The 19,780-nt window shown below is 47.5% G+C and overlaps 2 protein-coding genes across 3 annotated transcripts in view; one reads left to right on the forward strand and one right to left on the reverse strand.

Moving 5' to 3' along the window:
* Positions 1 to 365: 365 nt before the first annotated feature.
* Positions 366 to 18,106, forward strand: Nipal4 (NIPA like domain containing 4). Its single transcript, XM_046459938.2, has 7 exons — positions 366 to 682; positions 4,008 to 4,247; positions 7,412 to 7,468; positions 8,643 to 8,733; positions 11,087 to 11,247; positions 11,693 to 13,234; positions 17,964 to 18,106. The coding sequence occupies exons 1-6, from the start codon at positions 646 to 648 to the stop codon at positions 12,319 to 12,321; spliced, it is 1,215 nt and encodes a 404-aa protein (XP_046315894.1). The 5' UTR covers positions 366 to 645; the 3' UTR covers positions 12,322 to 13,234; positions 17,964 to 18,106.
* Adam19 (ADAM metallopeptidase domain 19) overlaps positions 16,107 to 19,780 on the reverse strand; it is an 85,142-nt gene continuing 81,468 nt past the window's right edge. For both annotated transcript variants that reach the window (XM_046459937.2, XM_058584196.1), the window contains exon 23: positions 16,107 to 19,639. In XM_046459937.2, the coding sequence (XP_046315893.1) occupies positions 19,586 to 19,639 (54 nt within the window). In that variant the 3' untranslated portion in view covers positions 16,107 to 19,585. The remainder of the gene's footprint in view (positions 19,640 to 19,780) is intronic.

The raw sequence follows: 19,780 nt of genomic DNA on the forward strand, positions 1-19,780 counted from the left end.
GATTCAATTTACCAACCTCCTCTCCTTCATTCACTCGACAAACAAATTAGTACATTTATTGGGCACTTATTGTGTTCCTGCTACCTACTAGCACCCAACACAGACCAGATCTCTATGTTGAATGAATGTCAAGGGAAGAAGGGAGAAGGAGGAAAGGAACCAGGTTCTCAGAATCCTTTGGTCCTTCCAACTCTCACGTTGTCACTTCCCCTCTGCGGGAAATGTGCCACCTCTCTGGCCATCCTGGAGCGCATCCACTCTGTCACTGGGGGAGGTGGATGCCAGCGCAGTTGTCGGGAGGGGCGGATCCCGCGGACACGCCCCCCTCGCCTCCTGCCACTGACACTGGGCGGTGACTTTGCGTCTGGGAGCCCGGCCCGGTCCGCACCCCAGGAGGGCATGCGCCCCTCTTCGGGCGGCGGGAGTGCTGGGCCCCCAGCGCCCGGAGTTGCCCAAGGGTTTGAGTGACTCCTCCTCGGGGACCCTCCCTTCTGGGGCACGTCATTCTCCCTACCCCTGGGTACCGACCCCGCGGGCTTTTCCGGAGCTACGCTGGGACGCTGGGACGAGTCGCAGCCACCTGCTCCGGAGCGGAGGAGCCTGGGGCGCCGTCGCCGGCGCATGGGTCCATAAGCCCAGGGCCCCATGGAGCTGCGGGCCGGCAACGCCAGCTGTGAGAACGGTGCGTGCTGCAGGGCTGGGGACGGGGTGGGCTCCGCGCTTTGCACCCTAGCTCCAGTCGCCCCGATCTCATCCCCTGCCACGGGAACCAAAGGAAGGAAAGGGGAGGGTCAGTACGAGCTGACCCGCACCAATTCTCAGACTCGCCTTAGTGACTAAGACGAGATGTCCACCTTCGCAGCTGAGGTAGCCAAGCAAGAAAGGGAGGAAAGGAAGGAAACTGAACGTATTGGGGCTACTGGTGGGGGGTGCAGCGCGGCTCAGGGTTAGTGTGTGGTTAATGCAGATTTTAGTAATTGCCATGATCTGTCTGTGACCCAAGACAGGGGAGAGGACCACAAAGACTCTCCAGCCCCAAACCCACATACACCTTTCTTCAGTGGGGGAGATCCTCAGGCCGGACTAAGGAAAGATGCTTGGCTTCATGTCAAGTTCTTAGCAGGAATCAGGTAGTGGACTAGGCCCTTCCCTGAACTCTCTCATTTAATCCTTGAAACAACTCCAGCAGGTAGGTAGTGTTACTCTTTTACTGTCCCTATTTTGGAAATATAGAAACTGAGGCCCTAAAAAGGTGTTTGCTCAAGGTAGTACAATGGGGAAATGGACTATGAAATAGGGCTCTTGGATCCTAAAACTTGTACCTGTATGACTGTGCTAAGCTCCTTTCTTGTTCAGACTCCACTTTCCCACCTCATCTTGGAATTACAGGTGGTGGGGTACCCCCATTTCTCTCACTTCTGCCCTTCTTACCTGAAGTTTTCAAAGCCAGCCTGTTGAGTGTTGGCTGACTTTGGTTTCCTGAGTGATCAGGCAGCTATTTTCAGCCTCACCCCTTATCCTAGGGGATAATGTGTTCCCCAGTCCAAGAATATTCTGGAAGAATAGACTAGAATCATTTATCCCAACACCCATTTTTCAGATAAGCACTTCTTACAGAATTGAATTTCCTTTGGCTATCAGCCTTCTCTTGATTCACCATAGTGGGAGAATTTGACCCTCAACAGAGGGTCTTGAGCCTGTAGGTGCTGCAGGCCTTGCAGTGACAGTCAGGTCCATAGAGTCCTTTGGCTCCACCACTAGAGATGCACCTTCAGGGAGCTGGGGAAGGGAGGGGAATGGGCTTGGCCTTGCTCACAAGGAGTTGCCTTCCTTGGCCCACCTCCTCCCAAGCTCTGGCTCATTTCTGGGGACTCAGAGAACTCCCCAGATTTGGCTCTTGGGCAAGAAGGACTGAACTGGAGGAACAGGCGTGAGCAATGCAGAACCAGTCTGATCAGGGACTGCGATGATGGCTTCCTGTCTCATCTTCCCTAGATTGTGACACAGGTGTTGGAAAGACAGGTCTCTTCTAATAGGTTCCAAACCCAACTCTACTACCAGACTTACTTGCATGACTCAAGTAAGTCTCCTACCTTGGTGGGACTCAGTTTCCCCAGCTGAAAGTAACAGGGTGAGACTGACTGTTTTTGGAGAATTCTTATGGTCCTGTTGTCAGTGGTTCTGTGCCGTGGAGGAAAGGTCAATGTTACCTTTGTTTTAGTCCAAAAGGTGCCACTCTGCTGCAGATGTGCCAAAGCTGGAGCTTCCTGGCTTTGGACTTTGGGGCTCTTCTAGGCACTGGCTGGGAGTTCTAGTATGGTGGGAGAAGTGCCTGGTCCAGGCTTACATCCTTGGCATTGGAACCTGGGCTTCTGTTATACAGCCTGAAAAGGCCCTTCTACCTCTAGAGATCACCAACTCAAATGCCTAAGAAGCTAAGCCCATAACAAAAGTGGCTGAAGGGAGTCAGGTAGACTCTGAGGAGTTGCACAGAGCATGTCCTAAGATGTCAACGCTGCTTAGGGACAGATAGTTGTTGCCTCATGGGATGTTATGCCCAGTGAGGTAGCTCTTCTGACTTTCAAATGAAGCCCAAATATGAATCTTAAGGGGAAAGCTCCCAATTTTTTTTTTTTTTTTTGGATATTGAACCCAGGATTGCTTTACCACTGAGATACATCACCAGCCCATTTTGTTGGTTTGAGGCAGGGTCTCATTAAGTTGCTGAGGTCTTACTAAGTTGCCCAGGCTGGCCTTGAACTTCCTATCCTCCTGCCTCAACCTCCAGAGTAGCTGGGATTATAGGCATGCACCACCATGCCAGTTTATAGATTCATATTTTAAAATAAATAAGCAATACCAATTGGGATCTACTTCCCCACTTGCAATCTGCTTTACCTGGGTGGCTGTGGTGTGTGATTGTGATCATGGGCTTTGGCATCAAATGCGCTTGGATTTTAATTTTAGGTTCACCATTTACTACCTGTAAATAGCTTTAGGAAGAATACCAAAATCAGTCTCTTTGACCAAACCTGGAAATCATCACCATGCCTGTTTATTGGTTGTTAGGAATCCTCATGGAAAACTCTAGAACTGAGGACCATGTGGATGGTACCATATGGATGGTACCATGTAGGAGTGTTGAATGTTCTTTGTTCTGTTTTACTGAACTTCTGTAGCTTAGTTTTTCACTAAGGTCTGACCCTTGTTCCCAATGACAACAAGGCCTGTCCTTGCTGTCATTGGTGTCTGTGCCCGATGGGAGTAAAGGCTCTGGGCCACAAGGGCAAATTCAGACACTCAGGGACTCTGGGACTTGGAGAACAAACTAAAGAAAGAAAGGGTGGCAAGGACACGGGTCCTTGAGTGGACCAAAGAAGGTCCCACCCACAGAAGTGACAGAAGCAAGGCCCGAGAATGGTCAAACAGGAAGCTCATCCTTGTAGGATAAAAGGGGCTTGTCTAGCCCCACTCCCTCATGCTATCTATGACCAGTCCCCCATTGCAGCTGGAGCTTAGGGGCATGAAAGTAAAGAGACTCCTGTGTAGGATCATAAGCTATTGGAGGCCCACATGTACAAAGGGCTGAGAGAGGATTCTGCTGGAGGGCAGGGGTTTGAACTTAATGATGCCTGTGAACTTGGGCGACAATGCCTGGAGTTTGGGGCATCAGTTCCATATTTTGGAGTTCTGCAGTCTACCCTCTGTGTGTCCTTAAGCAAGTGACCTGAACTCTCATTGCCTCTATTTTTATCTCTGTGAAATGGGAACTGAAGACATCATTCATTTGACAGGTAGCTATAAAACTATGATATGTTCATGCAAATAAAGCCCTTAGCCAGAGTGACCTTTTAACTCACCATCGCTATTATTTTTGGTTGGGGCCCATTGTGTGAGTAGAGGCCTGACATGGTGGAAGCACAAGTTCTGAAACAGTGGTCAATTCCATGATTTTTTAAGTGCACACATGTCCCCAACATGACTCTCACTGTAGTCTTCCCATCCAGGTTCCCTGATCAGTCTCTACTGCTCCTCCCAAGAAGTCCTGTGTCAGATCGTTGGTGGCCTCAGCCATGAGGTGCCCAACAATGCCACCTTTGACAGCTGGCAGGAGAGGATCAGAAAGAACTATGGCTTCTACATTGGCCTGGGCCTGACCTTTGTGTCCAGCTTCCTCATCGGCAGCAGTGTCATCCTCAAGAAGAAAGGCCTCCTGCGACTTGTGGCCACAGGGGCCACTCGGGCTGGTAAGGTCCTTGGGGCAGGAGAGGATAGGTGGGGCACAGGGCAGCTGAGCCCATGGCTGACTTCCCCTCACAGAGATCAGGGCTTAAGTCTGAGAATATGGTGAAGGTGGGCACTAAATTCTCAACCCTATTGAGAGTCTCAGCCACCAACAGGAGACCCCCCTTTATAATCCAGCATTTCCTGAGAACCTTGTGCATTGATGTAAAGATAGGGAAAATTCTCAGGATCAAGATTCAGATACTCCAGGCTTCGTTAGTCCTGTCTTTGCTTCTTAGTAGCTGTGACAAGCCACATCTTCCATCAAATGGTAGTACCAATGCCCCTGCCCACCACAAGGTCAGACTCTGGTGTGCCCTCACTTACTGTCCAGTTGAGCTTTCTATGGGCTACAACACAATTATTGAGTCTCTTTTTCACAAGGGACTTGCTTATTTGGAAAATAGAATGTGTATCCATTAAATTATTATTGAGAAAATCTCTACTGCTCCTCCCAAGAAGTCCTGTGTTAAATCATCAGTGAAGTTCAGACCTGGAGGGTAGGCATTGGGAAGGTTTTCTAGAAAAGTCAATCTTCCAGCTGAAACCCAAGTCATAAGGAGCCAGCAGGGGAAAAGAAGAGGAAGACATGATATTTCAGGTAGAAGGAACAGCGTGTGCAAAAGCTCAGAGGTGAGAGAATATGAGTGATCCTAGAAAATGAGAGTAGTTCAGGTAAGGGGAAAGAGGAGGTTAGGGCTAGCTCATGAATGGTCTTGTAAGCTGGGCTGCAGAGTACGAATGCAATTGCTATGTGACTGAGAGGCTTTAGGCAGAGAAGTAACTGAGTCTGATTTATGTTGAAAAGATCCCTGGCTGCTGGGTAGAGAATAGATTAGGGCACAAGACTGGAAGTGGAGAGTCCAGTTAGATAAGCAAGAGGACAGAACTTGAGTCTGGAAATGGTACTGGGGATGAAGACAAGCAGTGGATTCTGGAGTCTGTTTTAGGAGGCAGAACTCACTAGCTTTGATGTTTACTGGCTACAGGAGCAGGTACAGAAAAAGTCAAAGACAACTAAGGCTTGTGACTTGAGCAGTGGGGGGAGCCAATGGTGCCCTTTTCTAACATGAGGAGTGAAGATGGAGAATGTATTCAAGTTTGGACATGTTCAATGAAGGTTTCTGCAGGACACTGCACTGGGGAAGTGCACTACCAGGGTTCCAGTTCTGGCTCCTGGATTTCTGGTGATGGAATCCTGGGCAAGGAACGTTTTTTTTTTTTCCTATGCCTCAATTTCATCATCTATAAAAGAGGCATAAGAATAATTGCCAGCCTAAAGGGCTACTCAGAAGACATGTACAGGTTGACTCTCTCTTATCTAGAATGCTTGGGACCAGAAGTGCTAGGAATTTCAGGCTTTCTTCAGATTTGGAATACTTGCATTGGCATAATAAAATACCTTAGGGATGAGATTCAAGTGCAAACACAAAATTCAGACCTTATATGCATAGTCGGAAGGTAATTGTATACATTGTGTTTAATAATTTTGTGCATGAAACAGTTTTATTGTGTGATATTTCCCACTTGTGGCATCATGTCAGCCCCCCCCCCCCAAAAAAAAAAAAAGTTTTGGATTTGGGGAGCATTTGGGATTTTGGATTTTAGGATTAGGGATGCTTCACCTGTAACTTGTTTAGAAAGATGCTTGACACAGTGGTATTGGTATTGCTGTTATCTAAGGAGGGCCTGGCAGAGCCTGCGTGTGCTCAAAAACAAAGAGCTGTGACGTGCAGGTGGACATTGGAAGCAGTGGCCATTGGTACTCTGTTTTTCACTTCTGGTCAAGTGTTTTGAAGACAGTTACTTCCCAAGTGCAAGTGCCAGGGAAATGTCTGCTTATGCTCAGGGCAGAGCAGGGAAAGTATCACCAACCACTCAGAAAGACAACTTCCCCAGAATCCCTTGTTCCCTCCAATGTGCTATTCCAGTGTCTTCTGAAATGTTAACTCTTAGAATAAAATGTTCTCAGAGTTTTTAGCATTTAGACAACATCCTGACCACTTCTGGAAATGGATGAAAGCAAAAGATATTCTCCTTATTCAAGAATAGAAGCATTCCAAAAAAGAAACATGATTTTTGGGTTTTCACAGAACTGGTTCAGGCCCATCCATCCTTCATCATCATCACCATCACTGATATTTTTGAGACTGACCATGTGTTGGGTCCTTAACAAAGTAGACTCAATTCCTAACTTTGTAGAGCTTCCATTTTAGTGGCGGAAATGCCAGAAAATTCACAGATCAACCAAATTTTTACATGACACATGCCATGAGGGAGAAGAGGTGGTGTTATAAAAGAGAATCCAAAGGGGGTATTAACATTCAGAGATCTGCAGGATACATGTTGTTTTAGGCAAACACTGGCAGGAAGTGAACTCTAGATACAGGGAAAAGTATATGCAAAGGTCTTGAGGGAGGAAAGAGCTGATGGTTTTTGAAGAACTAAAAGAAAGGAGAAGAGTGGCAGGAGGTGTGCTTGGCGAGGTGAGCAGGGCCAAGACTATGCACGGTCTTGTTAAGAATTCTGGTCTTTATCCTAAGAGTAATTGGAAGCCATTGGCCAGCTATAAACAGAGATTTAATTATAAAAGACCACTGGCTGCCATGAAAGGAATAGATTATTAAAAGGACAAGTGTAGAATCAGAGTTGTCACCTGTCATTGTCTCAGCCTAGACCAGAGGTGATGGTGCCTTTGAGTCGAATGGAGGGAGTTAAGTGGACATGTGTGAGACAAAGTCAGAGGAGGAGGAGAGAGAAGGGTCAAGAGCAATTCCCTGGCTTCTGGATTAAGCAGCCAAGTACGTGGAGGTGCCATTTACCCCAGGGGTTTCATTTGGCAGGTAGGCGGGGCATTTAAAAATCAACCTTTTAGGACGGAGATTGAGATACCTGTGAGATGTCAGGGAAACAGCTGGATATGGATCTGGGCCCAGAAGAAAGGTCTAAGCCACAGATATGAAGTAAGCACCATAGATAGATGATATTTACCACTTTGGGATTGGATGGCACCACCCAAGAGAGGTCCTAGAACTAAACCCTGGGGCACACAGAGTGAAGGCAGCATCAGGAAAAGAGCCTGAGAAAGTTTGGCCACGTTTAACTTGGTGTCCATTTCCTTCTACAGTGGACGGGGGCTATGGCTACCTGAAGGACTTGATGTGGTGGGCTGGATTTCTCACCAGTAAGTGGATTCTCTTGCTACTAATAAGAGTAGTCTATTGATAGAAGGGATGGAGATGAAGGAAGGGTTGAAAGGGCATTTCTGTCTCTATTATAGAAAGTATGAACCTAAGGCCAGATTCCTAGAGTGAGTCATGAAAACTTTGATATCTTACTCTCTAATCTCTGATGGTTTTCTCAGCTTAACATCAGTTTTAATCCATGAAGCATCTACCCCCCAGAGAGGTTTGTACAGAGGTGATAAGGATAAAGATGTATTTTCTCAACTTTCCTTGAAATAAAAGGAGATAGGCTCACTGCCTCTTGATAGTGGACTCTTAGACTTCTCCATGGTAGAAGCTGGGCTCCCAGGAGAACTTTCGCTCTCCCTGGACAATTCATCTGTTGGCCCATTTAGACCATGACTGTGTCTGACACTTGCGGTGTGCACACTCGCACATTTCCCCCATTTTCCATCACCCTCTCTGGCTCTCAAACCCTAATTCTTTTGAGTTTCCACTAACACCTTTTTTTTATAATCCCCTAAGTCAGTTTTGATCTTTGTCCTAGCCAGAGCTATTGCAGTGACCATCTGATTCCAAAGAGGAGAGCCAGGCAGCTATCTGCCCAGCAAAGAGATGGAAAAAACACGGGCATTTGCAATTTGAGAACTCAGAAGGGGAGAATTTAAGCTCTTTGGGATGTCAAGCTTTTCTAAAAACCTGCCTGTTGGTTTAGACTGTCCACAGTTCTCCTGGGAAAGAGGGCTCCAAGGACCACTGGTACCCAGAGAATCAATAAATTTAACTATTGCTTTGATAATTAACATTGTCTAGAACTTACCTTAAAGATATAGTCCAAAACATGGACAGTCCCTGAGACAGACTAAACTGTGTCTGGATAGAAACCAAGAGGGAGGAAGAGGAGGAGAAGAAGAAAAGGAGGAGGTTTCTATTCACAAGTACTGCTTGTAGCTAGACCTCAGCTTCGTCATCTTTAAAATGGAAGGATTTGGTCAGGATAGTCAGGGAAAGAGCATAAGGATCTCCTGAGCATGCATGGTCTTGTTAAGGAATGCTGGTTTGGGTTTCTAGGGATGATTGGAGCCTGAAAGAAGCCATCTCCACCCAGATTCATCTGGAATGGAGATGATTCCTTGAAGTCACCCTTGTCTTTTTCTTCCCTTCATTTCCTAGTGGCTGCTGGAGAAGTTGCCAACTTTGGGGCCTATGCATTTGCACCTACAACAGTTGTCACACCGCTGGGAGCCCTGAGCGTCCTCATAAGGTTATTGTCATCTCTCTAGCCATCTTCAGCTCTTTCATGGGTTCAGTTTCTTGAGACCTGGAATTACCTGGTGAGATCAACTGCATTCAGGGACCTGGCTTGGTCCCAGCCCCTAGAAAGAGGCAGTGTGCTGTTTGAAGCTCCAAACCCTTGAGTTGTTTGCGGCCACTGGCCTTGGCATCTCCTTGACTAATGGGTGGTTAAAGGGCAGGCCAAGCCCAAATCAGTTGTAGGGGCTCCCACAGCCAGTAGGCTGATGTCTCATGTGAATATCTGGCGCTCCAAGAGAAGCATGCAAATTAAGAGCACAAACCCCAGATTAACACTATCTGAGTTTTAATCCTCACTTGAACACTTAGTAGTTCTGTTATCCTGGGCAAGTCACTCCATCCCTCTCAGCCTCAGTTTCCCTCCTGCAAAACGATAATGCTAGTAGTACCTACCTGGAGACCCCGTTCTGAGGACTACATGTGACGCTGCACAGGAAGTGTTTAGAACAGAACTGGCACCAAAGAATAACCACAGCCATCTTACACTGAGGACTCACTATGTGCTCTGTGTTCTCCATGTGTTCCTTAGACTAACTTATTCACTCCTCACAACCTGACGCTAAGAGAGGTGAAGCAACTTGGCAGAGGTAACCAGGTTCCAAGTGGCCAGCCCAGGATTCCAACCCAGGCTGTCTTATACCAGAGACTGGGTGCTTAGCTGCTATGCTATGTTGCCTCTCAATAAACACTCCACAAATGATTGATCATTTCTGAAATAACTGAGGCTAATCTGGAGATGAGCTCAGTGACAGAGCGCTTGCCCAGCATGCCCAGGGCTCTAGGTTTGGTCCCCACCACCATGAGAATTAACTAATTACTAAAATAAAATAACTGATACTAAAAGGGTGTGTTTCCACCACCCCCACTCCTCCTGAGCTACATATAGAGCCAGTTCCTCTGCGACAGTGCCAACACTTCATTTGAAGGAGTTCTTGATGTGGGGGCTAACCTTGGAAACCTGGTAAATCCCAACCTTCCACACCCAGTTCCCATAGTTTCCTCTGTTTTGTTTCACCATCTTGATAACAATTTTGCAACATTTACACAGTCGGAAGACAAATATGACCATGACTCACACTGTAGGACTAGCCCAGCTGATTTTAGCTGATGAAGCGCTGATACCTCTCTGTTGCATATCTGATAGGTTTACAAATCCCCACTCCCCGGAAGTTGGGAGAAGCATGTAATCCTGCATTGTGTGACCTTTGCCAATGCAAATGCCACCAGGCTTTTTTGAACAAGACATTTTAATTAAGTGTTTGGGGCATTTTTAGAGAAGAGATAGGAGGCAGACAAAGGAACTTAAACATCAGTATCCATTCTCCTGATACTTTGCACCAAAATTTTTTGAGACTTAATGGGGTCCCAGGACAGCCAACAGATTAGACCTACACTAATGCCACCTTCATTTTTTTAAAAAAAGCTCCAATGATCAGACCCAGCTTGACTGATTCCCTTTTCCTTCACCTCTGCTGTCTCATCTAGAGGATGAGAGGAGAATAGAATTATGTCACCAAGGAATAGCAAGGAACTGGAAGTATTTTATCCAGAAAAGTGAAGACTCAGGGATCCTCTTCACTGAGGTGTAGAAGTTATGAGACAGAACTTGGAGCTCAAATCCTGACTCCACTGACTTACCAATTTTACTTCTATGAGGCTCATGTTTTTTTTCCTCATCTATAAAATGGGGACAGTATATTTCACTTCACAAAGAATTGTGAGATGTTAGTGATATTTAGAGATAATAAATGTAAATTTCCTAGAACAGAACTTAGTAGGGAAAATATGATCAAGACATTATGTCTAGAATTGTCATTGTGGTCATTCATATCGACATATACAAATGATTTGTTCTCCATGACCCAAGGAACAGAAATGAAACAAGGAGTAGAAGTTTCCAGAAGGTCTGTTTGTGATGGACAACTAGGATAAACCTACAATGAGCTCATTTTGCTTGTAAAAGGGATGTGCTCCCTGCTACCAGAGGTACACAAGACAAGACTGAAAGGCTTTTCACAGCAATCCTACAAGGGATATGTCCACTGGATAGAAAAACAAAAGCTTTTCCAATCCTTCAGTTTGCAAATGATTTCTGTCTCAAAAATGAAAGAAATCCACTTTCCCTTCTTTTCCTCCTCCCAGAAATGAGTTTCTGTTTTGATCATTTTGGGGAGGTCTAGCAAAGCTTTCACTTTGTCAGAGCAATAGATTAGAGCTCTAATCTATTGCTCTCCATGAACTCAGCCCCACTGTCTCTTTGGGTTTGGGCTGTACTAACCCCTTTCTCCCACCTCGGCGTGCAGTGCCATCCTCTCCTCGTATTTCCTGGGAGAGCGTCTGAACCTGCTGGGGAAGCTGGGCTGTGTGATCTGTGTGGCTGGCAGCACAGTGATGGTGATACACGCCCCTGAGGAAGAGAAGGTCAATACCGTGGTGGAGATGGCTTCCAAGCTGAAAGACACAGGTAGGCTTCCAGCACGAGAGAGCAGCAAACACCAGGGCTGAGCCCTGAGGAAGTTCCCATTGACTGCTGACCGTCTCAGGTCCACCCCTGCAGGAGAAGGCAAGCTAAAGCAGGCTGGTGCATGTTAGCAAGGCGAGCTTGTGGCTTCCTAGCCTGATGTGTGTGGACACCACTTACCGTTTCTTATGTGCTAGACACTGTCCTGAATGCTTCATATGCATTGTCACACTGAATCTCACAAAACCCTACAAGGAAGATCCTATTGTTGGTCTGTTTCTATACATGAGGAAACTGGGGTCTTGGGGGTTTAATAACTAACCCAAGTCATTGAAAGGTTTGAAGCTGGGACTGGAACCCATGTTTGTCTGACTCAAGAGCCACCTCCCCTGGGGCCCTAGTTGCTGTCCACATCCTTCACAGGTGACCTAGTCCCTCCTTCCCACAGGGTTCATCGTGTTTGCTGTGCTTCTGCTGGTGTCCTGCCTCATCCTCATCTTCATCGTCGCCCCGCGTTATGGGCAAAGGAACATCCTCATCTACATCACCATCTGCTCCGTGATCGGAGCCTTCTCAGTGACTGCAGTCAAGGGTCTGGGCATCACCGTTAAGAACTTCTTCCAGGGGTTGCCAGTCGTACGGCACCCCCTCCCCTACATCCTGTCCCTCGTCCTGGCTCTCTCCCTCAGCACTCAGGTCAACTTCCTCAACAGGGCCCTGGACATCTTCAACACCTCCCTGGTGTTCCCCATCTACTACGTGTTCTTCACCACGGTGGTGGTGACCTCCTCTGTCATCCTCTTCAAGGAGTGGTACAGCATGTCTGCCGTGGACATCGTGGGCACCCTCTCTGGCTTTGCCACCATCATCTTGGGTGTATTCATGCTCCATGCTTTCAAAGACTTGGAAGTCAGCTGGGCCAATTTGCCCCGCACGCACAGAAACCCTCCGCCATCGCCCACCCCAGAGCCCACGGTTATTAGACTGGAAGATAAGAATGTCCTTGTGGACAATATAGAGCTTGCCAGCACTCCGTCACCAGTGGAGAAGCCCAAAGTATTTATAATCCATTCTTAAAGCTCAGAATACATGAGTGAGAGGATGAGCCCAATGGTGCAACCTGACCTCTTGAATTCAAAACATGCTTATTTTTGGTGCAGCTGTTGCCAATGGACTGTTTTTCCTTGAGATGTTAACTTATACCTCATCACTGTTTCTAGGAGAAAATTTTCCACCCAAGGAGAGGTGGTGGCAGAAATTCCTAGAAACAGCCTCAGTGACCAAATATCTTAGTTTACATTGGAGCCAGCAGGTCCCCTGGGCCTCCCTTTCCACGGGTTCCTTTGGTGCCATCTCTGTATTGGGAAGAAGAGAGAATTTGACACGTTGAATGTCACAATCTAAGAACTTTCCTGAGATTTTAGCCCTCAGGGAATCCTTTGTACCAGTTCTCCTTCTGAGACTGAATCGCCATTCCTTAGCCCAAGAATGAGATAGAGCTAGCTTCCCGAGACCAGTTTGTCAGCCACCCCATCCAGAGCTGACAACTATCCAACCAGTGTTGCTTCTGCCATTTCCTCTCGGAGACAGAAGCAGGACCTCAGCTGACCTTACTGTGAAAGACACCTGATGTCTCAGGAAAAAATTTCAACCAGCCTGTTCTCCGAGTACTCCAGCCTGGTGGTCAGTGTATTGGTGTCCATCCAGTCCCCTCCATTGTCACCTCTTCCCTCACTATGACTGTCCCAAGGAGCCGGTCACTAAGACAGACAGGCAATAATTTTAGAATTCAAAATAACAACCAAAGATGTGCCACAGCCAAGCTCTGCTGACCAAATCTGATGTCCTGTTTGGCTCTACTCTGGACAGAGACAGCAAAGGCACTCTCTCTTAAAAGTGATCTGACTAGAACCAAGCTGGAATTCAGCAGAGTGCATGGGTGCTTGATGTCACATCACCCAGCAGGGGAGTTAACTCAGTCATGTGCAAGGTTGGTCTCCCACAGAATACCTTTTTATTTTTTTCAAGGAGTCAACCAAAATATGATTTGGAGAGGTGGAAAGAAGCATGAGGAGAAAAGTCGGGAGTTGGCAGAAGATAGTTACAAGCTGTCTGGAAACCAGGGGCTCATTTTGGGGTTTACTCTTATGCCCAACCAGGTATAAAGGGCTCTTCTAGGTAATTTCTGGGCTGCAGACTTGGAGACTTGGCCAGTGGGATTAGCTCTGAATCTCAGTGACAGAGTCGGAGCACAGACTTGGCATGGGTGCATTTTGGCCAATGACCAGTTTGCCATGGAGTCCCTGGTTCCACTAATGAGTTAGCTGTTTACCCCAAGAAGCACCGTGCTGGGGGCTGCTCCACACCACCAGCTAAGGGCGCTGCCTTCAGTCCTCTTACATTTAGCCAGGGGCATCTGCTAAATCGGAGCAGCTGGAGATACTCCTCCTTTTCTTCTAGCTTCAAGAATATGGGAGTTGTTGCAAGAACCATTACAAAGGAAAGTTAGGAGCCAGTTTACTAGAAAGAGGGAAGATTTGAGCCTCAGCCTCCAGGTGGGTGCAGAGCTTCCCTATGAACCCCCGACCTGTGTGCTATGTTTACATCTTGTGCTTTAGTGAAGCCAAGCCCAGGCTGAACTCTTGCTGGCCTTGGCACTCCAAAGGCTCAGTGGACTGACAGACTGGCTCCCCGCACCTGTAGCCCTGCATCTCCAGGTTTTAATGAATGTGGATTTCTGTCTGTAATTAAAATCAATGCAACATATTGAATCTTGAAAATAGGAGTGAGCTGAGGGTCCTGGGAGTAGGGCTGACAGGGTCAAAAAAAAGGCTTTGGAGTGTTTGTTTGATATTTGCATCTTGACCTTCCTTGATCATGGAGGAGTTCAACTAGTTCCTCTACTTTTGGGAGGTCAGTCCCCATCTGTAAAAGAGCATGACTCCTAAGAAAAGCCCTCCAGAGTCTGCCATGACGCCCTCACTGGAGCTGGAGAGGTCGTTTTTGGAATAGAGTCCATTGAAGGCAATGCTTCCTGAGTTCATGCCTGGGCCCTTACCGGGCACCAGGCAAAGTAGGCATTCCATGTGAATCCTCATTTTATCTCCTCACAGAGCCCTACAGTGGGTATATTTTTTTATCCCCAATGTACATATGAGAAAAGGAACTTGGAGAAGATAATTGCCCAAGGTCACACAGCCAGGGAGATCTGGAAGTTGACATCTGATTCTAAGCCCACGGTCTTAACCACCAGGTGGTGCATTTTCCCAATAGACTAACCTTACACCCTCCTGCAGAGTCTGATACTACTTTACTTTCTTGAGATCTGTGATGTCTTCCTATCCAGATATGAACTGCATGAGAGTTAGTCTGGGCTTACTGTTTATCCCTTGTTCCTAACATATAGTTAGAATTAAAAACAACAACAATAACAACAACAACTGAATTTGATTGGGGGCCAGTTTCCAATTCATGGCAATCCTATGAGAAACCTAGCATGGTAAGCAGAGTGACTCTAAAACCAACATAGTGAGGACCTTCTGAGCACATGGCCTGTGGTGGGCACTGTTGGGTGCTTTCACACAGAGTGATTTTCAGGTAGGTAGGTTAGTCTGCTTTCTGTCACTTTAACAAGTATCTGAGACAATCCCTTATAAGGAGAAACGTACAAGGGTTTTGGAGGTTCCAGTCCATGACTGGCTGGGCCTGTGGCTTCGGGCTTGTGGCAAGACAGCACTATAACAGCAAGAGCGCATATAGCAGGGCACTCATGGCTGGAAGCCAAAGAGAGAACTAAGAAGAGTCTGGAGTCCCTATTTTGCTTTGGGACATCCTTGAGGACCTTCCTACTAGGCCCCATCTCTTAAAAGTCAACCACCTCCCAACAACATCTTCCTGGGGAATAAACCTCCAATTGGGGGACATTTGAGATCCAAATTACAGCAATATTCTTCTTAGTTGCATACAAAAGGAGACTCAGAATTCTGACACTTAATCTTGACTCACACTTCCTGTAAGTGGCAGAGCCAGGATTTGAACTCAGGTCAGAAACAACAGATGATATCAACCCAGAGGACTGGCCAAAAGAGTGGACAGTGTCCTATAAAACAGGCAGAGGTGTCTGGGTAGGGACTCATTTCACAAGCCTGAGTGTTACAGTCATGAAAGCATTTGTGTTTAGATGCCTTTAGTGTCCTTAGGTGACCTCACAACCATGAGAGCTTAGAAAAGTACAGTCGGATATCAAGGACCCTCTCTCAGGATTTCTGCGAAGATTAAATGAGATAAAGAAATGTAAAATGTGCAGCATCTTGCATGTGTTAAGTCCCAAGCCTCGGCACACCGTTGTTCCATCTGTTACAGAAACTCAAGATCGTGTAGGGATCAAATGAGAGCGTGAGGGCAGACCCCTTTGTGAACTGGAAAGCACTGGATGTGAGCTGGATTATCACATAGGGCTCTGGAATTAGCCCACGAAGCATGGCCCTGGCTGCACCTGTCTACCCAGCCAGGCGACCTTGGGCAAGTGTCTCTCTAAAGTTTCATCCTTAGCAATGAGATGAGTCATCTTCTAAAGCATAGTATAGGAAAAGTAAACCAGAGAACCCAAGATCATTCGGGCCTTTAATGATCCAAGACCCAGTTCAACTAAACCAGCTCCTGTCTGGGTGCAAAGGAAAATAGTCCCCTCTCCTGGCCATGGGAAACCCAGGCTTTGCTGGGGCTCAAAGTCAACCATAATGGCTTTGTAGGCTGGACTGATGGTCTTTGTCTTTCTGAGGAGAGCTCATGTCATGGATTCTATCTGGTCCAAGCAGTGAGACATTGAAACAAACACACAAAAGAAATGCCAAACCAGAACATTCCAAATGAAAAAGTTTGTTTTAATTAAATACAAACAAGGAAAAAAAAAGGCACCACGGCCCATTCAAGTATTTTGCATAGATGTACAAATATTGTAAACAATTAATAGGTGGACAAGAGAGAAGAGGATCTGTTTTTCCATTTAGCATCTCCCAAATAAAAAGAAAATTCACATTGCCCTGGATCCCTAACGCGTACGTACACACAGTGGGTGGTGCGAGGGGACGTTCAGAGGGTGGCTTTGGGGGAGTTGGGCTTGGATTCTGCAGAACTTCTCCTTAGCAGGCTTCCCTAGGGATGGGACCCCTTTCCAGTTGGCACTCCTTTGGCTTATGTGGGTGCCCCGCAGAGCTGTTATACACATATTTAACACAATTACTGGCTTTAGAACTTGTCCCCAATTTTTAAAATGCAAGTCTTCCATACCCTTTGTCAACTAAGAAGAAATTAGGTCAGACCTAAGGGGAGGCTTTATTAAAAAGGATTATTGAAGGATGAGGAGGAGTTACTGCAATCAGGGAGGGGGAAATTGCAATGCAGAGAATACTCAGACTTTGAGATCTGCAAGAAGCTTAGAGTTGGGGCAGGAAAGGGCTTTTCTCTTATAGGTAGAAGTCAACATGGAGGAAAGGAACCTACAGCAAGCAGGTAGTGCCACTTGGCTAATGTCCCACAGAGCCAGGGAGCCAGGGGGCTAGGGGGCTGTCTTCCTGAGGTTTGCATTCAGAGATAGCTCCAAGGCCCCTGAGAAAAACATTCCCAGGCTGTAAAACTGGCAGGAGCCTAGTTTAACTTCTAAAAAGATTTACATCCTTCTTTATCTGAATAAACAGCATGCCGTTGATGGACAGACCAAACTGGAGTGAAGCCTCCCTCCTCCCCACCAGACCCTGGACCTTCACTTACCCTCAGCCCAAGCCAGAACACAGGCTGTTTGTAACAGCCCTTCCCCAAAAAGACGGGGACAGAGACTCCCATGAACACTGTTCTTTCTAGCCATGTCCACTCCTTCTAATAAAAGAAAAGGCCTTCTCTGCCTGGGCCATGGGATGCTTGTTCATTTGGAGTCAGTTGGTCCGAGCATCCTCCCTGTGGCCATGGTACTCTCCTCTCCGTATGGCAAAGTTCTCATCTCTTGTGATAATCCTTTGGAATAAAGCCCGCCTTCCCTAAATCCAGATGTTTGTACTTGCACACTCCCAGCAGCGCTCTAGGCAGAGGCGTGACCAAGGGATGGTAACTCTTGGCACTCTTCTCCCTGGAAGCCTCTCTGACCTGCTGGAAAATGACTCCTAGCTCCCTGAACTGAACTAGGAGTGAAATGGCAAATAGAACTGGCTGCCCAAAGTTTCCATCAAATTAAAAAGATTCCACCATCTTCCAGTTCACAGTATAATTTTATGGGATGGAGATGGTATTAAGAAGAAAACCCAAAAGAAAACAAAAGGAAAGGGAACAAAAACCAGGGCTCTTTCCAATATGGTTCCAGGGACAGTGGATTTGGGGTTCAAAAGGCTCATGACATCATCATGGCCGCCACATGGTCACTTCAGAGTGGCCTACCTCCTGATGTGAGGGAGAAGGGCTGCACCAGCCACAGGAGCATCCAGGCGACACGGGGTTGGTTGGTTCATTTGCAAGGGATGAGGGGGTCACCTTTTCTGGGACCCAGTCTGGAGGCACGGGGCACTGGGTGCAGCATGCTTAAATAGAAGGCTGTGTCCTGTCTGAATCTTGCAGTAAGAAGGTGGGGAATGGACATGGGGGAAGGAGGGCCCGAGTATCGTAGCCACCCTGAGGGAAGAGAAATGCATTTTCCTGAGATCTTTCTAAACCCACCCCATGTTTGTCCCCAGGTGTGCATTCCACATCCCCTACCTGTCTACAAACCCAAGAACATTAGTTCAGCACCTACTATCTGCAGAGAACTATGAGGAGGCCCTTGGATGGTGAGCAGGGAATCAAAGGATCAGCCCCCTCTTTGCACTGAGGTCTTCAAGAGCAAGAAGGTGGGAGGTCCCTGGAAAACCCTCAAAGGAGTGAACATTAGGCTAGCTCCCCTCTGGAGAGCTGCTCAGCACCTTTCTGGGGGTAGGAGACAAGTCTCTAAGAGCTCACCCCCAGCTATGCTATAAAAATTGTCCGACTAGCAGAGCATCCCATAGACTTCCTCCTGAGTTCCAGACAGAATAAGGTCCTTGGAGTCCAGTCCCTCTTCTGCTCAGAGCAGTGACCAGAGGAGAGAACGAAGGAAGTAGACATCAAAAGCCTGGTTGGAGGGAGAAGACGCTGCCCCAGCTCAGACTGTTTCACTGCAGTGATTGACAGCTGCCTTCTCCAAGGATCTCTGATGCTCCTCCTTCACTACTACCACAGCCATCCCTGGGGGACCTCACCTAGATGTAGGTGAGGGAGTACAGAGGAAGAAGCTCGCCCTGTTGAGGTCACAAACACAAGGAAAAATGAAGCTAGGCCCCCATGGCTATACCCCAAGTCCACTTGGGTCAACACTCTTGAGATCCAGTGCAGAAAATCCAGTGGCCACCCCATGAGGCAGGACCCTGACTCGTAAGTCGCAAGCACCTGATTGCTAGAAAAGTCAGGACTGCTGGGGCTCCACTCACCAAAGCACCACGTGATAGAGTGGGTCTGAGGGGGAGGAGAAGGTAGAAGCGTGGAATGCAGAAGAGAACCTAAGGGCAACCAAGAATTACCAAGAGTCCAGTGGCAACCTTTGGCATCACGGCTCAGAGGAGGCCCAGGTCTGGTGCTCCCCTTGCTGTCTACATTGCCTACAAATAGTACCTGTCTGAGTCAGTGTGACCCGTGTGAATAAAGGGACTCAGGCTTGGGAGATAGGGGGAAGGGGACTTGGCTTGTCACATGCAGCCATATAGCCAGAGGCTGTCATTTTGACCAAGCCCTGGGCAGGACCAGAGCAATGGCTGCTTGGACCCTTTCTCAATCCCTAACAGCTAAAAGAGATGGGAAAGGGCCCAGCCTCTGTTCAGCTTGGGATCTCCAAGGGAGACAGAGCAATGAAAAGCTCTCACACGTACCCTCCATCACAGGCCCTGGATGGATGACTTCTCCAAGCTAAACTCCAGGCAGAGGGGCTGAGCAGGACTTGCCCCAGCTGGCTCACCAGCTCAGAGGGCCTTGCCCACCTCCATCAGCACCTCTGAACGGGGAGGACAGAGGGCAAAGCTGCCATTCACCCTCCGCCACGCTCTCCCCTCCCTACCCAGGGTTGTATATTGCACAAAACAACATATAGAAGCCATTCGATAGTAGTCCTCTGGGCCTCTGAAGAAGCTGAGGAGGCATGAGTCAAGAAGGAGAATTTCCGAGATGTGGTAGTTCCAGGAGGAGGCCAGGAGCTGCTCAGAGGTGTCTAGACATGCTTCTTCCAGATCCCATGCTCCTGGAAACTGTGGTGTCCAGAGTCCCCAGGAAAGCAAGAACCCTCTAGGTGGGTCTAGATTTTGGAGCTGGTCATCCCAAAAGCTCTCTGTGATCGGTATTCAGGAAACTGGAAGGAACACAAAGGCAGGGAGGAAGAAATCAGCTTGATGTCCACTGGGGGGATTCACGGGAGCTGTGCTCTTGCTTTTTACAGATGGAGGGCAGATACATCATGCACTAAGAAGAAAGGCTTCCAGCAGAAGACCTA

Source organism: Marmota monax, unplaced genomic scaffold (assembly GCF_021218885.2).
Source record: "Marmota monax isolate L192 unplaced genomic scaffold, Marmota_monax_Labrador192_F-V1.1 WCK01_AAM20220418_F8-fsc00229, whole genome shotgun sequence".
NCBI classification, from domain to species: Eukaryota; Metazoa; Chordata; class Mammalia; order Rodentia; family Sciuridae; genus Marmota; species Marmota monax.

Excerpts from the sequence above, each read along its gene's own strand:
- Nipal4 (XM_046459938.2), top strand. The coding sequence starts at position 646 with ATGGAGCTGCGGGCCGGCAACGCCAGCTGTGAGAACG. Across the intron at positions 683-4,007 it reads CAACGCCAGCTGTGAGAACG|GTTCCCTGATCAGTCTCTAC; the intron begins GTGCGTGCTGCA and ends CTTCCCATCCAG. Across the intron at positions 11,248-11,692 it reads TTCCAAGCTGAAAGACACAG|GGTTCATCGTGTTTGCTGTG; the intron begins GTAGGCTTCCAG and ends TCCTTCCCACAG.